Here is a 20,634-nt window from a genome sequence, read left to right on the forward strand (position 1 = left end):
CAACATTGAATAAACTGCCCTGGGCTTAGTAATATTACACAGCAGTCTGTATTGCTCAGACACGACAAGCACACCCACATGTTACTGAGTAGGGCTGTATTATCCCTTTATTCAGGGTGGGGGGAAAGATCAGCTGTCAGATTGCTAAATCATAATTGTGTAGAGGGCCTTTTTTAGGATTGAAAAAAATAAAATTCAAATAAATCTTCAGTTGGGTTTCTGAATATCCCTGTTTCCTCAATGCTGTGTGAAAGGTCAGAGAAGTTCAGCATATTCCCTCGTGGTTTTGAAAAACTTGTGTATTTCAGCTTGGGAGCAGAAAACATCATAAATTTTAAGGCGTTCCAGCTGCCAGATGTGTTTTCATAGACTCTAAGAACCTATAGCATCATGTGTGGAAATTTGCAAAATGAATTGTAAGTTAAAGGCTCAGCTGTTTCTAACAGTGTCCCACATTTACCGTGGCATGGGTTTGAGTTGATACTAAAGCAGTATTGGCAGTGCAGAACCCAGAGGTCTATGTTTCTCATAATCTTTGTATCCAGATGTAAGAATATGAGTGCTGACACAACCCAACCTTTTGGCTACAAGACATTACCATGATATCATACAGTAAGCTGCGCTTTCCATAGCCTTGTGAGTATCACTGAGGAATTTTAAACAGTCTTCAAATGTTCTCATTCAAGTTGTTTTTTAATAATTTTGTTTTTGCAAATTAAGTCACACAGTTTTGTGTAAGTATTTTAAAATGCTTTCTAATTAGAAAAACAGAATGTGCTGTGTTTCTGACAAGACAATAAACATGGGCTAATAAGATGACAGCTGCTGTAGATATATGTGTAGGGCTTCTGATTTTCAGTTTTAACTGATAAAAACCGATAAACACCCCTGATTTAAAAATAAATAAATAAATAACAAATTCAGTTTATAGCCAGTAAACACATTGGAAATGGTTAATCAGTTCACATTGACTTGACCCCTTTTCCAGTTAAATTAAATAAAATAACCTACAAAAAATACCCCAAAACTCCCAGTACAGTTGGGAAATGTCCCTCCTTCTGGAAGTTGTATCTCACATTGATTAGTTTTGAATACTTTAAATCCACTAGTCCAATACTTTAAAAATTAGATTACATTCAGAAGCAAAGGATTGTTCTTGCTCGCGAGATCTAAAGCTATATTACAGTTTGAGAGTGATATATATTGGTGTACGGCACAATATTTTACATTATCAGTAGGCATGTGTTTTTTTTTTTTTTTTTTAAATCTTGTATGTCCCTTTTATTAGCATGTTTTACAAATAGATAAACTAACATCTTGGTACTTTTTTCTCTTTTATCTCAGTCCTTTTCAGTCCAGAACATTTTTACTTATTCTGGTCTTTTATTATTGAATTGAGCATCCCAGAGCCTTGTTCCTTCCACGTCTTTAATTGCATTTAATCTAGATGTTCAATTAAGTAATTAAGGACATGAGAATGGAATCGACTGAGAAACCCAAGAGAGAACAACTGGTATAAAATGTGCGTGTGTACTGTAGGGGGATACTAAAGATCTGAACGAATGCTAGCACAAAATGAATGTTACAGAAAGTGTCAGTAACTGGAAACCCCAACTCCCCTGCTTCCTGTGTTGTATCTTCATTTTTACACAGAGTAACAGGAAGGCTCATTTATCTTACTCGGTGCTGGTTATTGACAGAAAGAAGTGTGATGGCTGTGGTACTGTTGAGGTTTACAATTTAGTGTTGTGCTGCATTGCATAAGAGCAGTGACTAAACAAAAGAAAAACGATCAGAAGCAAACACTTGCAGTAATATGAAGAGATTTGAGAGAAAGACTTCTAGTCCTGTCGTTTGTCAAATAATTTTTGCAATAATCTTGCGTTTCTGTAATTCTCCTGCATTTTTTTTTTAAATTGCTACACAGGCTGTTCTCAGTTTAATTACATCTTTCTCCTTTCCATTTTCCTGTTGCCACGGTTTTAAATACGTTTTTAAATAAATTGACTGCAGTGAATTATTAATGACAAAAACAGTTAATGTTCTGTCTGTTGGAATCTACCTGCCTCTTGTGTACAAACATCTCCCATCTGCTGACCACAGCTGACTATGCCAGGGATGTAATGTAGACCTGCTTCAGCAAACCGCTTTTTAGTGTTCACCGCCCTTGTATGAGCGCTCCTGTTCTTTTGGGACAGCCTGCAGTGTTGCGTTTTTAGGGTTGTGTTCAGGAGCTGTCGTCAAGCATGACTGCACTTTCACAACACACTGCACAGGAAACAGATAAAACGCCACTGCACAGGCACTGTAAATGAGAAATCCATTTACATTTAAATGGAATGTTTCATAATTTAATGCGAATCTGAATTCATTTTGCAGTAGAAGGTTGTCTTTTCTTCTGGGGTTGACATTATTATAGTAGTAAATAATAAGAATGATACTTGTATTATCTATGGGCCATGGTGTAATTATTTTTTTAACATGAAGAATGGGGATTACTTCTGATTGGCAGGCATATACTGTAATTGTGTGCACTGTATTGTGCTGTCGCTGATGGTTCACTGATTGCACTCTCCTTTCTAACAGTGCTGAGGTCAGTCGAAGATGACGGAAGAGGTTATTGTCATCGCCAAGTTTGACTACGTGGCCCAGCAGGACCAGGAGCTGGACATTAAGAAGAACGAGAGACTTTGGCTGCTTGACGACTCCAAGTCATGGTGGCGAGTTCGGAACTCCACGAACAAGACCGGCTTTGTGCCATCAAATTATGTGGAAAGGAAGAACAGTGCAAGAAAAGCTTCTATTGTAAAGAATTTAAAGGACACTTTAGGTAAGGTTTGCTTTAGAAAAAAACACACCACCACATCATTTATGAAAATATTGTGGTATGATTTATTTTTCTGCTTTTTATTTGATTGTTTTTTACCATGTATCTCAAATACAAACTTACTAGGTGGATGATGTAAATGTTCTCCATGCATGTATGCTCACAAAGTCCATATGGTTCTTAGTTTTCTTGAAATGCAGAACAGTTGAGTAGGTGAAGTATTTATCTTGGATCCCTGAAAGGAAAGGTTGTTTTTGAATAAATTTGAAATCATTCCTTTAAGTGCAAGTCCCAAGTATCATTAATTTATACCAATACAGAGAATTATTAAAAAAAAAAAAAAAAAAAAAAAAGTTACCTCAATCTGCAGTGTTGACTGCCCAAAATTATACCAGCATTGCAGACCCCCATATTTCAAATGGTTGTCTAAGTTGGAACCAATTATTGGTTACTCTTTTGCACATAACATTTATTTTATAACCTAATGTGTTAGTTTGCATACATTTCTGAATTTTTAAATATCTGGTGCAAACTACAGAAGGAGGTTTTGAGCTGTTCTCTATTTTGGTCTTTTTGGTATTTTGAGCTGTGTAGCATGATCAGCTGGTGTGACACAGGAAGATACAGACAGCTAGGTGGTCACTGCAGGATGGGGCTACTCACACAGTGCAGCTCCATCAGATCTGGTGCAATTGTTTAATCAGAGGTCCTGAATGCTTTTCTCAAGAGGACTTGGATATTAATTTACAATAATGTCATTTATTATGAGAAGAATTAAAGGGCGTAGTTGTAATCTTAAAGGACTACCACCAGGTAAAGTAGCTGGCTTTTTAATTTTATTGGTGTTTTTAGCAACATTTAATGATATACAGGATTTGGCTGTCTGGTATCAGTGGCACATTTTGAAGAAAGAAAAGCCCCTGAAACATTCAACATTTAAATATTATGGTGCTGTTTTAATCCTTAATAGGAAGTGAATAAAGGAACGGCATAAGGTGCAGCAGTGCAGTTTAAATACATGATTTATCCTACACTGAGACGATTGTAGTATTGATAATTAATGTCTTTTTTTCTCATTGTAACTTATTTGTTTTTAGACAGATTTTGTCTTATGGTAAGTCATACCCTTGAGTTTCCATGTAGTTGTTGCCAGTCTGTCTATCGTCCATACCACCGACGATGTTATCACAAAACTTGAGAAAAAGTCAGATATAACTAATGCCCACAATCCTGATTTAGAATCGCATGGATGGCAGGTTCCTAAGTGGCTTAAATTTACCAGAGTTGCCATTAGTTTATTGTCTAGTTTATACTAGGTTAGCATTGTTGTTATAATTTTGATATGCTAAACAGCCTGCTGTAACAGTTATATGGAATTCAGACATCTTTGTTGTGAGGTTGATTGAACATAAGAACATAAGAAAGTTTACAAACGAGAGGAGGCCATTCGGCCCATCTTGCTCGTTTGGTTGTTAGTAGCTTATTGATCCCAAAATCTCATCAAGCAGCTTCTTGAAGGATCCCAGGGTGTCAGCTTCAACAACATTACTGGGGAGTTGATTCCAGACCCTCACAATTCTCTGTGTAAAAAAGTGTCTCCTATTTTCTGTTCTGAATGCCCCTTTTTCTAAACTCCATTTGTGACCCCTGGTCCTTGTTTCTTTTTTCGTCATAAAGGCAGCTCAGGGGAAAGCAGGTGTCATTTTAGCTGCTAATGGTTAACTTATAAAATGTGTTTCGTAACCTGTGTTATCTTGAAGATCAATTGAAAGTAAAAACGGCTTATTTTTTTTATAGGGAGCGGACTTTCTTCTATTTCTTTTTAAAGTACAAAAGTTGACAAAGTCTGGTTTGAAAAGGTTTGCCCAAAGCCGTCATGCAATGTCTTTGGTCTAAGAAATTTTGTCTAAAAGAGAACCAGTTCATAAAGGAAGTAACTTTGTGTGATGTGCCTTTGTCTTTGCAGTAAGATTTGTTTTAACAAGCGGGTTTTCAAACTTGCTTATTTTACTCATCCTTTTAATATCTTATTGGTGGTAGGCAGACCTCTTTGTTATTGTGAAACCCACCCCAACAAAAGCATAGAGTGAAAAACTTTAAGGCTTGCATGTAAGGACAAAGCTGACATGTGAATGCGGATAATTCATGATTTTCAGGAGTCCCATATTGCAGCCTGTGAATATTCAGAACAATAGTACCTTACATTTATATATATATATATATATATATATATATATATATATATATATATATATATATTGGAAAAAATTTGGAGCCTCGATAGCGAAAATTTAGAAATGTAAACCTCTTTTTTTTCTACATGTAAAAAAAAGATGCGACATTGAGTAGCGCTGTCAATAGGTGACATTTGTTATATACTGTCCACAGACAATAATTAAGACATCTGTGTGGTTAATTCTGTATCACACTTGCAGTACACACTGTTTTGTTATATATATATATATATATATATATATATATATATATACCTTATACACTGAAATTTTAAAGGACACTGTGAAATCATCTGGGGACTTACATTGTACGTACGAATGTAACATGTAACACAAGATAATACATTGAGTGGTTCTATAGGACTGACTCTTTTACAGCACATTACAGGCCAGCTCCAAATTATTATTATTTTTTATTTATTTTTTGATAACCAAAATCACTGGTAACCTGATTTGTCCCTAGATTCTTTGCGTTTTATTTTGAAAACACATTGCATGTGTATTATACTGCTCTATATATATATATAGTTCAGCACTTTTTAAAAAGAATGTGTACTGTAAAACATTGTTGGCAAACGCGTTTATTCCTTGGGTAAAATATCATAGTGATGTGCCCTATAGTATGGATCATTTGATTTATACAAGGGCTGAACAATCCCATTGTTTGATCTTCTTCTTTTTATTGCTGCAGAGTAATTTTTTTTTTTTTGCATTATTGAATTTGCTGACTTGACTATGAAAATGTTCCGTCATTTCTGCCAACTATTGTAAAAATAAAAACAGATAATCCCCACTTTCATTCGCTGTTGCAGTTTAAAAAAAACAAAAGTGCTTTCTTTAATAGTCTGCCAACTCTGTCAAGACATCTTTAAATTTGATTTCGATCTGCTAGTACAAGTTCAGATGTGCTTTTATTTGGTTTTGCTATAGGATAATGTTACATCTGTGAAAAACTTAAATTCAGTTAGCATTAAACCCATCCTTTGCTGTCCTGGTTTTGTTTTCATTCAGCCCAGTGACTTGCATTTCCCCATTGGCCTTGCCCTCTCTCTAGAAATGTAAAAAGTATTTGATTGATTGATTGCATGTCATGCTATAGGCTCTTTTAAAAATATCATAATTAGTCTGTGGTAACTAGGCTACCTGCTAAATGAAACAAAACTTTCCACATAGTATTAGTAACATTTTGGGTGGTGAAACTTTTATGGCGCGGGACTGTTTCTATACAAACTTTATCACTGCCAACAATGTTGTTCCTGGTATAAAATGTGAAAAAATGTGTAACCAGAGTGAAGAGGATGTTATGTTTGACACCTAGGCTTTATTTGTATAGCAGATTGGCCTGGTTGTTTGTAAAGCAACCGGCAAAAAATAATGAACATTTTATCGAGCAGCTCTGCCTTTGTGATGACAAAGGTGGAAATGCTGAGGCTTCTGTGTGTGTGTGTGTGTGTGTGTGTGTGTGTGTGTGTGTGTGTGTGTGTGTCTGCCATCATAAAACAGCACTGGATCTACGCAGTCGTGAAGCTCTCCAGCATCCACACATTTGAATGTTTGCAGTATGAAGGAAACTTAAAGGACTGCTCCTCCAATTACAGGTGAGGATTGTGGGGCAGAGGTCTGTTCAAAGACAACTTGTTGCATGGAACACGTGCACAAATAATATTTTAATGCATAAATTAAGTATCAAACTTTGTGGTATAAGCTGTAATGCATTGTATATTCAAGCTACATTTGCATTATGAAAAATCTTAATATAAAGTGCACTAATTTTCGACAAACATGTTAGATACCAAATGTGTTGCAATAAAATGGACTGTATTAGTAAAAGAAACTGTGTGATTTATCTGCTTGACTTGCTGTTTGTTGGTATAGGCTTATTCAGCTTGTACTGTTGAGCTGCATCCCCCATTCTTGCTGCCTGCATGTGGGCAGTTGAACTATTTTATATTTTGATGTGAAATGGTGTTAAGCTGTGGTTGTTTACATAGAGCTTTAAGACTTGGCATTGTAACAAACTTCTTGTTGCCCGATTTTACCACATCATTCCATGCAGTGATTCATTTCAAATGTACCCAGGCAACCCTGCTATGACAAGTAGCCAAGCTTGACATGGATTCAAGAAGATAAATAATGAGCATGAATCACTTGCTGGATAAGTCCATACATTGAACCGTGGCAATCGGTGCAGAGGCCGACAGTCATGCAAGTCTTTTCTACAGCTGTTAGGATTCGTCTTGGCTAAATGCATGGAGCATCCCTGTGAATACAATGGGAAAGAGTATGGCTTGTGGTCTCGTACATTGCATGTAGCCAGTGTCACAGTGAGGTATGTGTTGTTGTGCATAGTGATGGGACAATCCCCTTTTGCGCCAGTATTTATATAAACCAGAACCAAACAGTTTTATTTTCTGATTGAACTGAAATGTCCAGGTTTTTTTAAATATAGTTCAGAAGGGAACATCAGTAATACCCATTTGCCAGACAGCTAGTAGATTATGGATTTATTCATTTTCACACTGGAGCTTCCATTTTGGTACTGGCATTCCAAAGTCTACAAAAATTTAAACAGTCTGAATTTACAGAACATATCCGTAAACTGGCTTCATTTTTAATCTGGTCCACATTTGAGTTGTGATATATATATATTTTTGTTGTTTTTATCATTCCCTGCATGTGTCCTTTAAGCACACTGCTCCAACCCATTTGAGCCAAGGTCAAAATGTCATAATTGTCTACCATTTGGATAATGTGTGACTTGGTGACTAATTGCTATCTTTTACACAGTGAAATTGGGTGAACCACACTTATTACTTTGGTGTGCATGTTTCAATTTCCAGGTCCCCTGGCGGGGATATCTGTCTAAATCAGTCCTGGATTAGCCTCTACCCAGCAGAGCTGGTAAGCCAGTGACATCTCTGCAAAATGACAGCCTTGCCAAGATTGCTTTGAGATGGAGACATGCAATGCCTCATACACAAGATGGTATAGCTGAGACTTCTGAAATAAAGAACCTAAATATATCTGTGATTTTAAAAGCATATGCAGTACCATGTTCTGATTGGGTCGACTTTTGAATGTTGCAGTCTATATAAATAGTGCTGCTACTAAAACAGAATGTCTGCTTCTGACATTCATTGTGTTTTTAATAAGCAGAGTGTTTTTAAAGTTTTTAAATTTAAGAATTTCCATTACACCCTTGGAAGTTGGCTCCATTGTTTAACTGTTAGATCGAGGCTGGTGTACACCCCTCCCTGTAGCAATGACTGTGTTACGTAAACCTGAACTCTCTGAATAAACGACTTGATGCTAACCCTTTTAATAGCTTGCTACAGAAACCCTGTAGTTCATAGTAGTGTTTTACATTTTTAAGAAGATTGGTACTTTAAGGCCATGTTGAAAAATACCTGCTCCTACAATTGTCACCTATTGTTGCAAACAAGTTGGCCTATTCACAGATTGTGTAGAATGCACAGAAAGCTACATTTAAGAATGCAAAAGGCTAAACTATCTGGAATTGGAGCACATAAACCAGTACTTTTAGCTGTGTGTTCTGGAATATTATTTTTATGGTGTACATGCCTTTTATTGAGTGCACTTTCACGGAGATTAATCCCAGCTGGGGTTTCCTGTAAAATTATGTAATATAAATGAAGGTCACATTGCAGTGAGTTTGCTAGAGAACAGTCAGAGGAAATTGTTTACTTTTGATACTGGATGCGCCAGTGTCTCCTCCTAATTTTTTTTTTAATTTTTTTTTTTAAATACAATGTTTGTTGTATAGTGTGTCAGGCTTTGTGTAAATAAACATTCAACCCTTGATAGATATGTTGGATTTATGTTTCTCATTAACTTTTTACTTGTATTGATATGAAATTGGTCCAACATCTCACAATGTCCCATACACAAGTTAATGGTACCATTATGCCTAGAATAGCATTTGCAAATAATCATCAAAAATGAATCTTGAATATATTTTACCCTGCATTTTTCAGTTATAAAATAGAAAATTGTTTATATAAAAAAAAAAAAAGTTTTGAGGCAACTTGAACATGCAATGTGCAACAGAACATTTCAATAGTTGATGGAACAGTTGATTGTGTGATTGTACCATACATCATAATACAGTTATGTTATTTTTTTTATAGTTTACTTTGCTATTATGTGATCTATCTTAACTGCTGTTGTAACACTTTGAAAAATCTATGTTCCTACTCATGACAGTAGTATGGAACACTTCAGGAGCTCTAGTACTCTTGTGTGGCCAGGAATAGCATGTGGAGTTCATGTCATTAATCCCACAGCTCCTCCGCTTCAGGAAGAGGCAGATATTGAGGTATTAACACTCAAGTACCTGTTTCACATAGATATGCTGTACTGTTATTGCAAGAGAACTTCTAATCGATCGTCCTTGATTTTAATTGCCCTGAACCACATTTGCACTGGAATTGAACAACATCGCTGTTTGTTCATCCTGCATAGATTTTAACGTTGTTTAGGAACAGACAAAGCCTGAACAGTTTCTTTCTTGATCCGCAGTAAATAATTAACTCCCTAATTGCAGTGGTTTGGGTTCAGTTTCACTGTTTATTGATGCAGTTGTGAGCTGCTCGGGGGCTGGGACCCCCAGAGCCATGGAGAGAAGAGGTTCCCGGGAGCAGGAATGAGGAAGCATGAGAACTCTTTCATATCTGTCACTGAACTGGGCTGACAACTTATCCACCCCTGATCAGTACAGCCCAGTTGAGTTTTTCAATGTGAAGAAATTGATATACCTTGCAGTGGTTTTTATCTTGTTTTAGGTATTTATTTTAGGCTCGAAGACCCAGTAGGTCAAGAAAAAACAGCCATTGTTCAAAAAGCAGCAGATAGATGTGATGGAATGCTCAGATAATGTGTATGGGCTGTGGTTGATGTGTACAGTTTGCTTGATTAGTGGTATTTTCAATAAAGTAAATTGCTGAATTATATTTAACTCATATGGGTATTATGTTAGGCAGCATTGTAAACCACCACTCACTTATTCAAATCTGTTTTCGTTATCACAAAGGTACAAATAGTTACAAGTAGGGTGACCAGACGTCCCGATATTAGTGGCTTTGTCCCGCGTCCCAATCAAGGTATTGTCGGGACACTGTGTCCTGATTTTTTAGAGTAAACGTTTAAAACCCAGGCGTAAAATGTGACATTTTTATTTTCTCATTAGGAAATTTTGGATAGGTGTCTCGCATACTTCACTGGTTTAGGGCGTGTTTGCAGTGCATCTATGCAGCTATCCAATCATGTTAACCTGCATTATGCGTAATATGTTTTTCTGGTTTTACTGGCAAAGTGTCATGATGGCTGGTGTTGTTGACGAGCCTGTCACTAAAAACAAAAAAGACAAACACAATGGGGGAAAAAAATGGATCCAATCATATGCCCATGGTCAATTCATCCAATTAGGATTATAATTAGGATTTCAGACATTTCACGGCCCTGTTTAAACATTAAGTACACCTTATTTCAGAGCACTTGGTTTGCTTTGTTGTCCATTTTTGGTATTTTAATGCTGAAAACTAGATTTTAGCAACCTAAACCAAAACAATGCAGCACTGACTTTGTTCCACATGCTACGTGCAGTACACAGGTCACAGAAAAGCCAGTACAGACGCACTGATAGGCTGATTAAAACATTGTTGTCACCCGAACAGTAAACAAGAATGTTTAACTGTTTTGGAGTATTTTTCTTTTTCTCAAGTTTTTGTTTTTGCCTAAGTGCAATGCACACCGAAGGAATAAAAAAAAAAAAAAAAAAAGCCTATCTACAGAGAAAGATACGTAGTTTGCGTCTCTTGCGTTGTGCAGTAGTTCACAAGGTTTCTTTCCTCCCCTCAACAACTGAAAATGTCCCAGTTTTTCACTCTTGCTATCTGGTCACCCTAGTTACAAGCACCTAAGCACCTCGGAGGATGGTAAACCGAGGATTCTTGAAAAATATAAACGAAATGCTGAAAGGATTAGCGTTTTAAAGTTGAAGTAACGGGTCTTTAGGTGTTCTATTTTGAGAGCTAAATTACAGAAACCAGTGCTTAAATAGCTGTGACTAGAAAGAATTTTAGTAGTCATTCTTCTGTATGTTTTTATTCTTTTTAAAGAATCTTGCTGCATGGATAAACTAAGTGAATCATGTGGCTTGATTTATTGTCACCATATGCCAACGAATCAGTATACTGTATAATATGACCGTTTATTGATTTAACCTCACTTCATTAGCAAAAATTGCATGTGTGGGTAGTTGTAGCTGTTGTGAAGGATCATGTGGTTAGGGTGCACTGCATTTTAACTTTTACATTTTGTGAGCACAGAGCAGTATTCAGTGCACAATGCTAGTACAGAATGGAAGAATACTGTAGGTTTTTTGTTTCAATGATTAAAGAGTATGTTTGTGCAGGCAAGTTCACTGGGTGATGTGGAGGTTTTTTTTGTTTTTAAAACGTACAGGAAGGTCATTTCCTACAGGAAGGTAATTTCCGGCTGTAAGTGGTGAAATTCTGGTTGTCCTGACAACCGGCAGTGACTTGTTGGACAGGTTTCTTCAGAAGCCTACAGGAATGGGACAGCCCAGCAGCTGGAAAGTTTCAGTGAAGGCCCCAGAGCTGTTCATTTGCTGGGCTGGTCACATGGCTGGGTGGGGAGTTTCAGTGATAATTACAGAATGCTTTCAGGACGTTCAACGGGAATAATTTAACACTAACTTTAACACTGGGAAGAGGACAGACACAGGGAGCAAAAATGGATATGTCAAACCTCTTTAAACATTTCTTCCGTAAGTTGTTTATTTTTTATTTTTCTATCTATCTTCTCTCTCTCTATCTATCTATTTATATATATATATATATATATATATATATATATATATATATATATTATAATATATATATATATATATTATATATCTATATATACGTTTCCTATCATTACTTATTGCTTATTAGCTATTTCCTTAGTGCTGAGTTGACCTGCATTTCTGACTCGCCTTGCTTTTCTAGTTTTAAATGTATTGAATACATGTGTAAGTAAATGTTATTTTTTTTCTTCAAAGAAAAAAAAAAACATTTGAAAAAGGGGTATGTCTAAAGTTCTAGATTCTGTTAGTTGTTGTTGGTAATATTTGACTTCCACAAAGTTAATGCTTGTGACTGAATCACTAAGAATTTAAAATGCAGAGATTCTTCCATTCATTCATCTGTGTTGACTAGCTCCCTCTAGTCATGTGAATTTCCCATCTGAAGTGGATTTAATTCAACTAGAGAGTCTTCAAACAATTAATACCACCCCATACCCCCCGCCCCCGTCAAGATACTATTACATAAGTAAACCAAGATCGTTAAATGAAATGCAAAACCAGACCAGTTTGTGAACTTTAGAATAAGCAGCAGTGAAATACATTAGCAAAGTGCAGCTTCTTAGCAGTACATAAATGTAATTCTCTTTTGTTGGCTTGCTCACAGATTGTTGTTTCCACGAGCGGAAACCATCTCGGTCAAGGCATACTTGTCATTGTCTGAATCCAACAAGAAATTGAGCTAAAGGAAGTGAAATGGGTTGGGGCTGCTGAATCTGCTTAGATCTGGCTGATATTTTTAGGGTTCTTAGCAGAATAGCAGGAAGGGTATCCGTGTGTTGTAACTTGGCACAGAAAATGCAGCTTAAAGGACAAAAGCAGCGTGTGGGTGGGGGGTGGGGGTATCCTGAGAACAGTGTGGTCAGAAGTACTGCTGTACTAAAATCAACACAAGGCAGATGGGATTGCATAAAAGGAAATTAAGATTGTTGTGTGTGTGTGTTTTTTTTTTTTTTGTTATTTATGCACATCCAGATTCCTAATATTTGAAACCTTAGCTTCAATATACAGAACTTTGCATTGCGGTCATTGACGGTTTGCCTCCTGTTCATCTAAGATATTTGCCTAGCAGCAGTGGTAATTATTTATTCCAACACACTGACTATTATTTAGCCAACACATTTATTTACTGTAGATGTTTAAATTTATCCTGTAAAGCAAACTGTTAACAAAGGGATCCGGTGAGGGGGAAACAGTGTCTCGGACACAGATGGTATGCCTTCTTTTTATACAATACCAGTATTTTTTGCTGAGAAAAACAGCAGATGCTAGCCTACTCTATTTTGAAGGAGTTTAGAAAAGGACAAAAACTGGGCATTTATCCCAAACTTCGTATTCACAATGCAAACTGCATGTAATGTACACCAACAACATAGAGTATTGTGCAGGATGGCTGTCTCCCAATTTACTACATGTATTATATTATGTTATATGTGGAACACATAGCACAGCATTTTAACTATGGCTCCCAACTATAATGACAGAGTACAGTATATATTTTTTGAATTGGTAATTAAGGTTTTAAATTGTATACCTCGTCATCTGCTTCAAGTTGACAGACCTGCATTCTTTCGTTGCGTTTTTCTTTCAAACAGTCACATGTCAGGACATAATCGCATAAGTTTATTAAGTGTATATTTTTTATGCAGTGCCTATGATAGCGTCTGCCTCATCTGGCTGTGGACTATCCTGCATCAATAGGTTTCTTTAAACAGGGGGGTTCTATTTTGAGTGTGATGCAACAAGATACTGCACCAGTTGAATTTAAAAGTGGATGTCTTCATGACCCTCTGGGGAGCACATTTGTGCTAGTTCTTTTTGTCCTGCATGTGAGTGCATCAAATTTAATGGGAAATTGTCAAGAATATATTTGAAGCATCTCTGATAGATATGCAGATTCTGTACTACGCTGTGACTGATATCACCTGTCACTGTGGGGTGTTTGTGGAGTGTTTGCACACCTTGTTTTGTGTTATTCCACAGAAGCAAGCTGCTAGTTAATGGCGGGTGAGCTTTTGAAGGCTACTCACCCAGTTTTTCCCCATTATCAAGCAGCAGTGGTCCCTGAGAACCATGACTGTTTGCTCAGCTAGTTTGTTTTGTGATGTCATTTCTTCATTGATTCCAGTCGAAACAGAGGAAGAGAACGACTTGATTTATATTTTGCTTGGATAATTTAAACCCAGAGAGGCGCCAAAAAATATATATTTTGTTCACACAAGGTTGCAAAATGTTGAAAATCTTTCCTACATTTTCAAAAGGATGTGGGCGTTGCTGTTTGTTTGAGTTTTTTTCACCCATGTCTACTCTAATTTTAATTAATATGTTATCAAAAATTACATAATAAATGTCAGTAGCATCGAGCACCCTCTGTTGTTACATTGCTGGTTTGAGCCTTCAGTCGTCTTTATATTCAAAATGCTAATAAAATGCTCTGTTAATAGATATTATGTTAAACTGACTTGTATGTATTATAAGTAGAGCTGCTGATTTTCAGTTTTAACCGATAAAAAAAAAAATTATGGTAAAATAACCAGATACAAAAAATGAAATCGGTGTATAGCCAATAAACACCGTAAATGTAAAATAAAATTCCCACTGGAAATGGTAACAATTCACGGTGACCTTAAAAAAAAAAAAACATTCTTCAAAAATCAAACTACCTTTTCGTGCAGTTGGACAAAGTCCCTCCTTCCTGACTCGTATCTATCATTGATTTGTTTTGAATACTTTAAACCCACCCCAACTACTGAGTGGCAGCAAATTCTGCATTTCTCTTGGAGACTCCACTTGTAAGATTTTAAAAAGAGATTACAGTAGAAGGCTTATTCATGGGATTTAAAGCTGTATTACAGTTAGATAGTGAGAATTTAAAACAGAATAGCAAATTGTGGCAAAATGTAAAACAATACCAAGATACACAAAAGAATGTTTCCGAGACCATAAGAATTTTGTTATGCAAGACAGCAAAAGGTACAACTTAAGTACGCAAGCACTGTCGAGTTACTGCTATTGTGACCGAAAAAGCGGCCAAGCATTTTGGAAAGTAACTGAAAACAATAATTTCATACAGCGTATAAAAACTATGAGCCCTGGGGGAAGAAAAAAAACAAAACAACAAAAAAAACATTTTTTTACATAACTCAAATCGCTCAAAATAAGCACTAAAAAATCTAATTAATAAAACAGAAGCTCCTAATTATAGAACAGGATGGTATTGGAGAGATGGAAGTAGCCAGAGACAGTGCTTGCTTAATTGTGACAAAGGAAATGCAGCAAAAATAGATATTGGTAGAAGTAAAACGTGCCTTAAATACAGCTCTCCCCTGCGATAACGTGGGTCTCCAAGGACACACAGTATGAGCATTATAACCAAAGAGCGTCATTAATGCTCTTTGGTTCTAACGCTTATTTTTTGACTAAAATACAAAATAAAATAGCTCCCTCTCTATAATGCACATATAGTGAAGCAAAAATGTAACTTTCCATGAATTAACCGTGCATAAAGCACCATGTAATCAATGCTATATTTCCAGCATTGAAACATTTCCAGCAAATAAAAAAAAGTAACATTCCTGCTCGTGGATCATTTTAATTAGCCGTTTTTAAACTATAAATAGCCTGTCTAAACAGGGGTCGGGAGTTCAGTTTGAAGCGACAGACAAGTAAACTAAGTGCGAGGAGAGCAGATTGGGCGAGGGGAAGAGGGAACGGGCTCGCCCCAGGTTCGGCAGCCGGGGCAGGGCTGAAGCATCCTGTCTCCTGGAGAAAGCTGCAGCTCCTTTTGCAGCAAAAAAGTAAACTTAATAGGAAAGATAACCACGTAATAGGCCTAATATTTATTTAGTTCTATAAAACAAATGCAGTACAGACACTATCAAAAGGGAGAGACAGAAGTGGAAGTTAGACTGAAAAGTTGTTTAAAGTTTGAACAACACCAGTATTGTATTTACTGTAGAAATACTGCATGAATCACTAGTATAGGGAATTGGGGGACATGCTGTAGGAGCGTTATATCTGAGGCTCGTTATAATCGAGAGCCTTATAGCGAGGGAGCACTGTAGTCAATTCATAACATATTCGTCTGGGCAGTTGACAGTTTTATATTTCGTGTATCTACTTGTAGCAAACCTACATTTATTTTTAGTAGTATTGTTTTGTGCTTGGCCAGTTTCATGCCAATACATTAATTTCTGTCTATAATTCTACTTGGCTTTAAAAGCTATTATAAATATAGTAGTCTTTAACACTGTCTTCGTTCCTTCTTGTTTCAGAAAATGACACAATTGGCACTTGAGCTCCAAATTGGCTTCACTTTTATGCGAGTGAAACTTACCTTTGCTTTGAGGTGCTTTTAAGTTGAGATTAAAATGTGCTGACTAATTGTTGCTACCTCTGCAGACTTGATGCTGGATCAGTCTTGTTCAGTGTCCATGTGACTGAGACAGGACAGTTGGAGAGTTTTGAAAGGCATTTACAGTACAAAGTTTAAAATAAATCAATGGTAATCTTCCCCTCAATGTTGCCAAGCTACTGAACACTTAAGGCTAGGCCAAGACTGGCTGGTTTCTTCCTGACCAGTCAGGGTGCTGAAGCACGGTGAGTTTACTGCCCCCGGACAACTCTTCTCCCCAAAGGTTAAGGCTGATGCTGCTTTCCATCTTTTAGTTTCTAACTTATTTTATGGATGGTGGCAATGCATGATCTCATCATCCCCCTCCAGCATGTTGTGTTAACCACTTGAACATGATGCCTACCTCATACTTTTCCTTCATCCGGTATTAGCTTCTGACAGTTTTGTAATGGTGTGCGCTGGCCTTAGTATCACCACCAGGTCTGATCCATTGAGTCAGTGAAAAGCTATTTCCTTTGAAAATCAGTTGACTGACGCCTTGGAACTGAATTGTTTCTTCATCGTACAATGATGATTCAATGTTTGTATCACTGCTATAATTGTTAACATTTTTCTGTGGCAATTTAAACATCTATTTCGATAAACGGCGTTTATCTGTAATAAGCAGTGAACACAAATGGCAGGAAAAAATGGTTTTCTGATTAATGTGGTGCTGCCCTGCCTCCATAGTAATAATTTTGACTGAGCACAAGTCATGATTCAACTGTATCCTTATCACTAACAGAATTCAAGCTTGCGTTTTTAAAATCAAAATATGTACATTTTTTCAGTACAGTTCTGTAGGTGCTGCAGTAGAGGCCTGTTTGAGTGAAAAAGAACTCAAAGCAGCTGCTGAGTACCAGCAATGCAAGTAGGAGAGCCAACAGGCAGTGTTAGCCCACTCACAGTAAAACTCCATCTATAACTCAAATTAATGCTTGCATGGTGCAAAACAAAATACGAAATGCAACCCAAATGCTTGTAGAAACTCGTAAAAATAATTGAGTACCTGTCAAAACGTTCTTGAGATATTATGAGATGGTTACTGTATACTGCAACTCCTGTTGGCAGTGTTTTATAGTGAAATGGCTTGCTATACCCAACAGCAATAAAACAAATGAATTTCTTGTATTGTGTGTATTTTCTTTACAAGAAAAGTGGAAAAGCCTTGTAGCTCTGAATCCAAATGCCAACAGCCTCAAATCTGATTTCAGTTTGAATGTTTCGGGGGGCAATTACTGTCTCCTGGAATCGGAAATGGAAAATGTTTCAGTGAAAATGTAATCCTGATTTTCTGTTATGCTTTTTTTTAATTCAAATTTGTAAATGCTGTTTGGCTTTAAGGTATATGCATATCAATGCCAAAGAGGAAATCAACATGTTAGTTTAGTTAAACTAACACTTGGGCAGTTAGAGAGAAGACTGGTTTGGAACATCTGGATAAAATGTGCCTTTCAAAACCGAAACATTGCTGGACAGTGCAAGCTGTTTGAAGTAAAAAAACAAAAAACAAAAAAAATAACGTTTTTAACAGTTTATAGAACAGTCTTTATTTGTTTTTATTAGATCTATATCATCAAGGTACCGTGCAACTTAATTTCAGTCTGCTTTGATATAATACAGATGAAATGAGTTTGTAGGATTATTAGTCTTTGCTTCACATATTAGCTTTTAATATTGAGCAGTGCTGTTTTTATTTCTTTTGGCGCAGTCCAGTTTGGCCTGGAGGCCTGCACCTGTCTCTGCTATCAACAGCATTTTCCAGTTATCAGTTGTAAAGCACAAAGGTGAAACATCTTCACTACAGAATCCATTGTTCTAAAGAGTAAAGCTTATAATCAAATTAGTTTTCTGTTCCAGGTAATGATCATATAGACACAGTGTCTATATATATATATATATATATATAGCACTATATATAGTATATATATATATATATATATATATATATATATATATATATATATATCATATATATCAAAAATGTAAAATGTTATCAAGTAGTCTTTTAGTTCAATTCTGTTTCTAAAGACACAAATGTGTTAACACAATTTATTTAATCCGTCTCTAATCTGTACAGTTCAGCACATTTTTGGTTTTCACTCCCAACAAGTGTTTTTACTTTTTTTTTTTTGTTTGTTTTTTTTGACTGCACTGTTTGAGGGTTTGGTTCGTACTGTGCTTTTATGCGTTTTAAAATAAACCATTCCCCAAACAAAACACGCGTTCAATTGAATTGTACACCTCACAGCGAGGTTAGCTGTAAATATTGCTCTGCGTTGTCTCGCAGTTTGGACTGAAAGAAGAATTGGTTTGGAATCTGCTGTCTGCTCTTTCATTGCAATTTGCATCTGCCAGTTTTTTTTTTTTTTTTTTTTTTTGTGAGTCAAATATTCATTGTTTCTTTAACCTTTACTATAATAAGATGGAGGCAAAGATTAAATATTGTTATTGTGTTTTAAATTGAATTTAAGCCAGTCATTCAGTCTAATAAGCTTTGTGCTGCAGTATGTTGTTATTGGACGGTCATCTTTAGACCTGTAGTTCTCTTATCAAGTAATTCAAGTGAATACACATTGTCCAGTTTTGTATGTTACCCCTGTCTTTTTTCTGTAACCTGATAATGCCTTAGGCTAATATGACCAGAGATATTACCCATGTAGCTTTGCATACATTAAGAAAAGCCTTTCAATTGTTCTTTTATCATTATATTTTTGTATTACTACAATTTATTATTATGATGTCTGAAATTGGTTGTACCTGTCTGAAGAAATGTTTTAAAAAGGGCTTATAAAAATCTGTGCTAAGTTTAAGTTAGTAGAGACTAATTTTCTCCATGTAACAGCCACTCTGATAATGTACCATAGTTATACAACTTATTTTTGTGTTCTAAAGTTGACATGATGTAATTAAATACTGTATAGCTCAGTTTATTACTTTCTAATATTTCACATATAAACATACATACCACATTACATAATAATTGAGATTAAAGTTTGTTTCATTTACAGCAAACTGCAGCATGACCAGCAATTGGTGTCCTTAAAATATTTAAGATTATCGGAAGACTTTTCCCATTTTCCAATGATTGGTACTGAAAACAACACCTAGATGAATGTAAATGCAAGGAGTCTCATCTTGTAATTACAAGTTTTTAATCGGCACCTCCCTCTTAAGTGATATCTTTCTAAAATGTGTTTTAAAGGGGGGAATATTTGGAAATCCCTCTGAACTGTTGTCAGCCCCAACCACACCAGCCACCACCGAGATATTTCATTGACCTGATAAGTATAGTTTAACAAACAATGTTTATTCCACTTAATAAATTAGTGAATTAAAACTTTGTTTCATATACAGGGTGTCAATGCTTATGTCTGCAACTGTACATACATGAAAACCGGAGACTGAAAGACTGAGAAAGGATGTAAAAGACATGCTTGTGCTGATGTAATACCTAGTTAAGTGTGAAAGGGGATTTTCTGTCTTGTGCACATTAAATTGTAGTTACCATGACAATGCGTGATGCAATAATGATGGCTGTGATGACACTCCAGAAAGCCTTTTTAGAAAACAAAGCATATTATAGTTCACATTTAGAGAGTGCCACAATAAGTAATTTGCTGTTTAAGTATTAAGATTGAGTAATTTTGGTTTGGTATGTAACTATTCACAAACCCTAAGAAGGTTAAACTTATAGTATTTGGAGGTACTGTAGAGCTACAGCACTATTAAATATTCCATAATTTGAAAAAAATCTTAAATCTATTTCAATTTTAAAAAATCGGCAAACCTGTAAATGGGTCAATAAATTGTTGGTTAGACCTATTTCAGTGGCATTCTTACTTGAATTGCAGTAATGCAAGGAACTAGAGACCAGTGTTGATTGTGCAAATCCGGTATCTTACTGTATTTAAAATAATTAGCACTAAAACTGTTTTTTGACAACTGAAAGAAATGATTACTCATAGGTCACATGACTCGGAATGTATTCCTGTCCATAGTAAATGCCCTGAGCCCTGACTGGAAGGCACTGTCATGTGTACCTGCACTTACCATTGATATAATCTTTCATGGCTAGCCAGACTAGAAAATAAATACCACTTGTACGCCTAGAAATGGTAATGTTGAATGTTAGAAATGCTTGTTGACTCAACAGTTGTCTAATATTGTGTGTGCTGACCTATGAATATGTGTGTTTTTAGTATGGACTGTTTTATAATCTTCAGAGGATTAATAATTATAATGTAGTTGTTTGTTTTTTTTTTTTATCCCTGTCGAGTTTATTTATTTTTTT

The 20,634-nt window shown here is 36.0% G+C and overlaps 1 protein-coding gene across 3 annotated transcripts in view; it reads left to right on the forward strand.

Annotated features, from left to right (window-relative positions):
- Positions 1-20,634, forward strand: part of LOC121323219 (cytoplasmic protein NCK1-like) — a 55,089-nt gene that overhangs the window by 29,952 nt on the left and 4,503 nt on the right. For 2 of the 3 annotated variants that reach the window (XM_041264136.1, XM_041264135.1), the window contains one exon: positions 2,587-2,830. In XM_041264136.1, the coding sequence (XP_041120070.1) occupies positions 2,605-2,830 (226 nt within the window). In that variant the 5' untranslated portion in view covers positions 2,587-2,604. Of the gene's footprint in view, positions 1-2,586; positions 2,831-11,640; positions 11,870-20,634 lie in introns of those variants that run through there. The other variant, XM_041264137.1, reaches the window with a different exon arrangement.

The sequence above is a fragment of the Polyodon spathula genome, chromosome 11, assembly GCF_017654505.1.
Source record: "Polyodon spathula isolate WHYD16114869_AA chromosome 11, ASM1765450v1, whole genome shotgun sequence".
In the NCBI taxonomy this organism is placed as follows: domain Eukaryota; kingdom Metazoa; phylum Chordata; class Actinopteri; order Acipenseriformes; family Polyodontidae; genus Polyodon; species Polyodon spathula.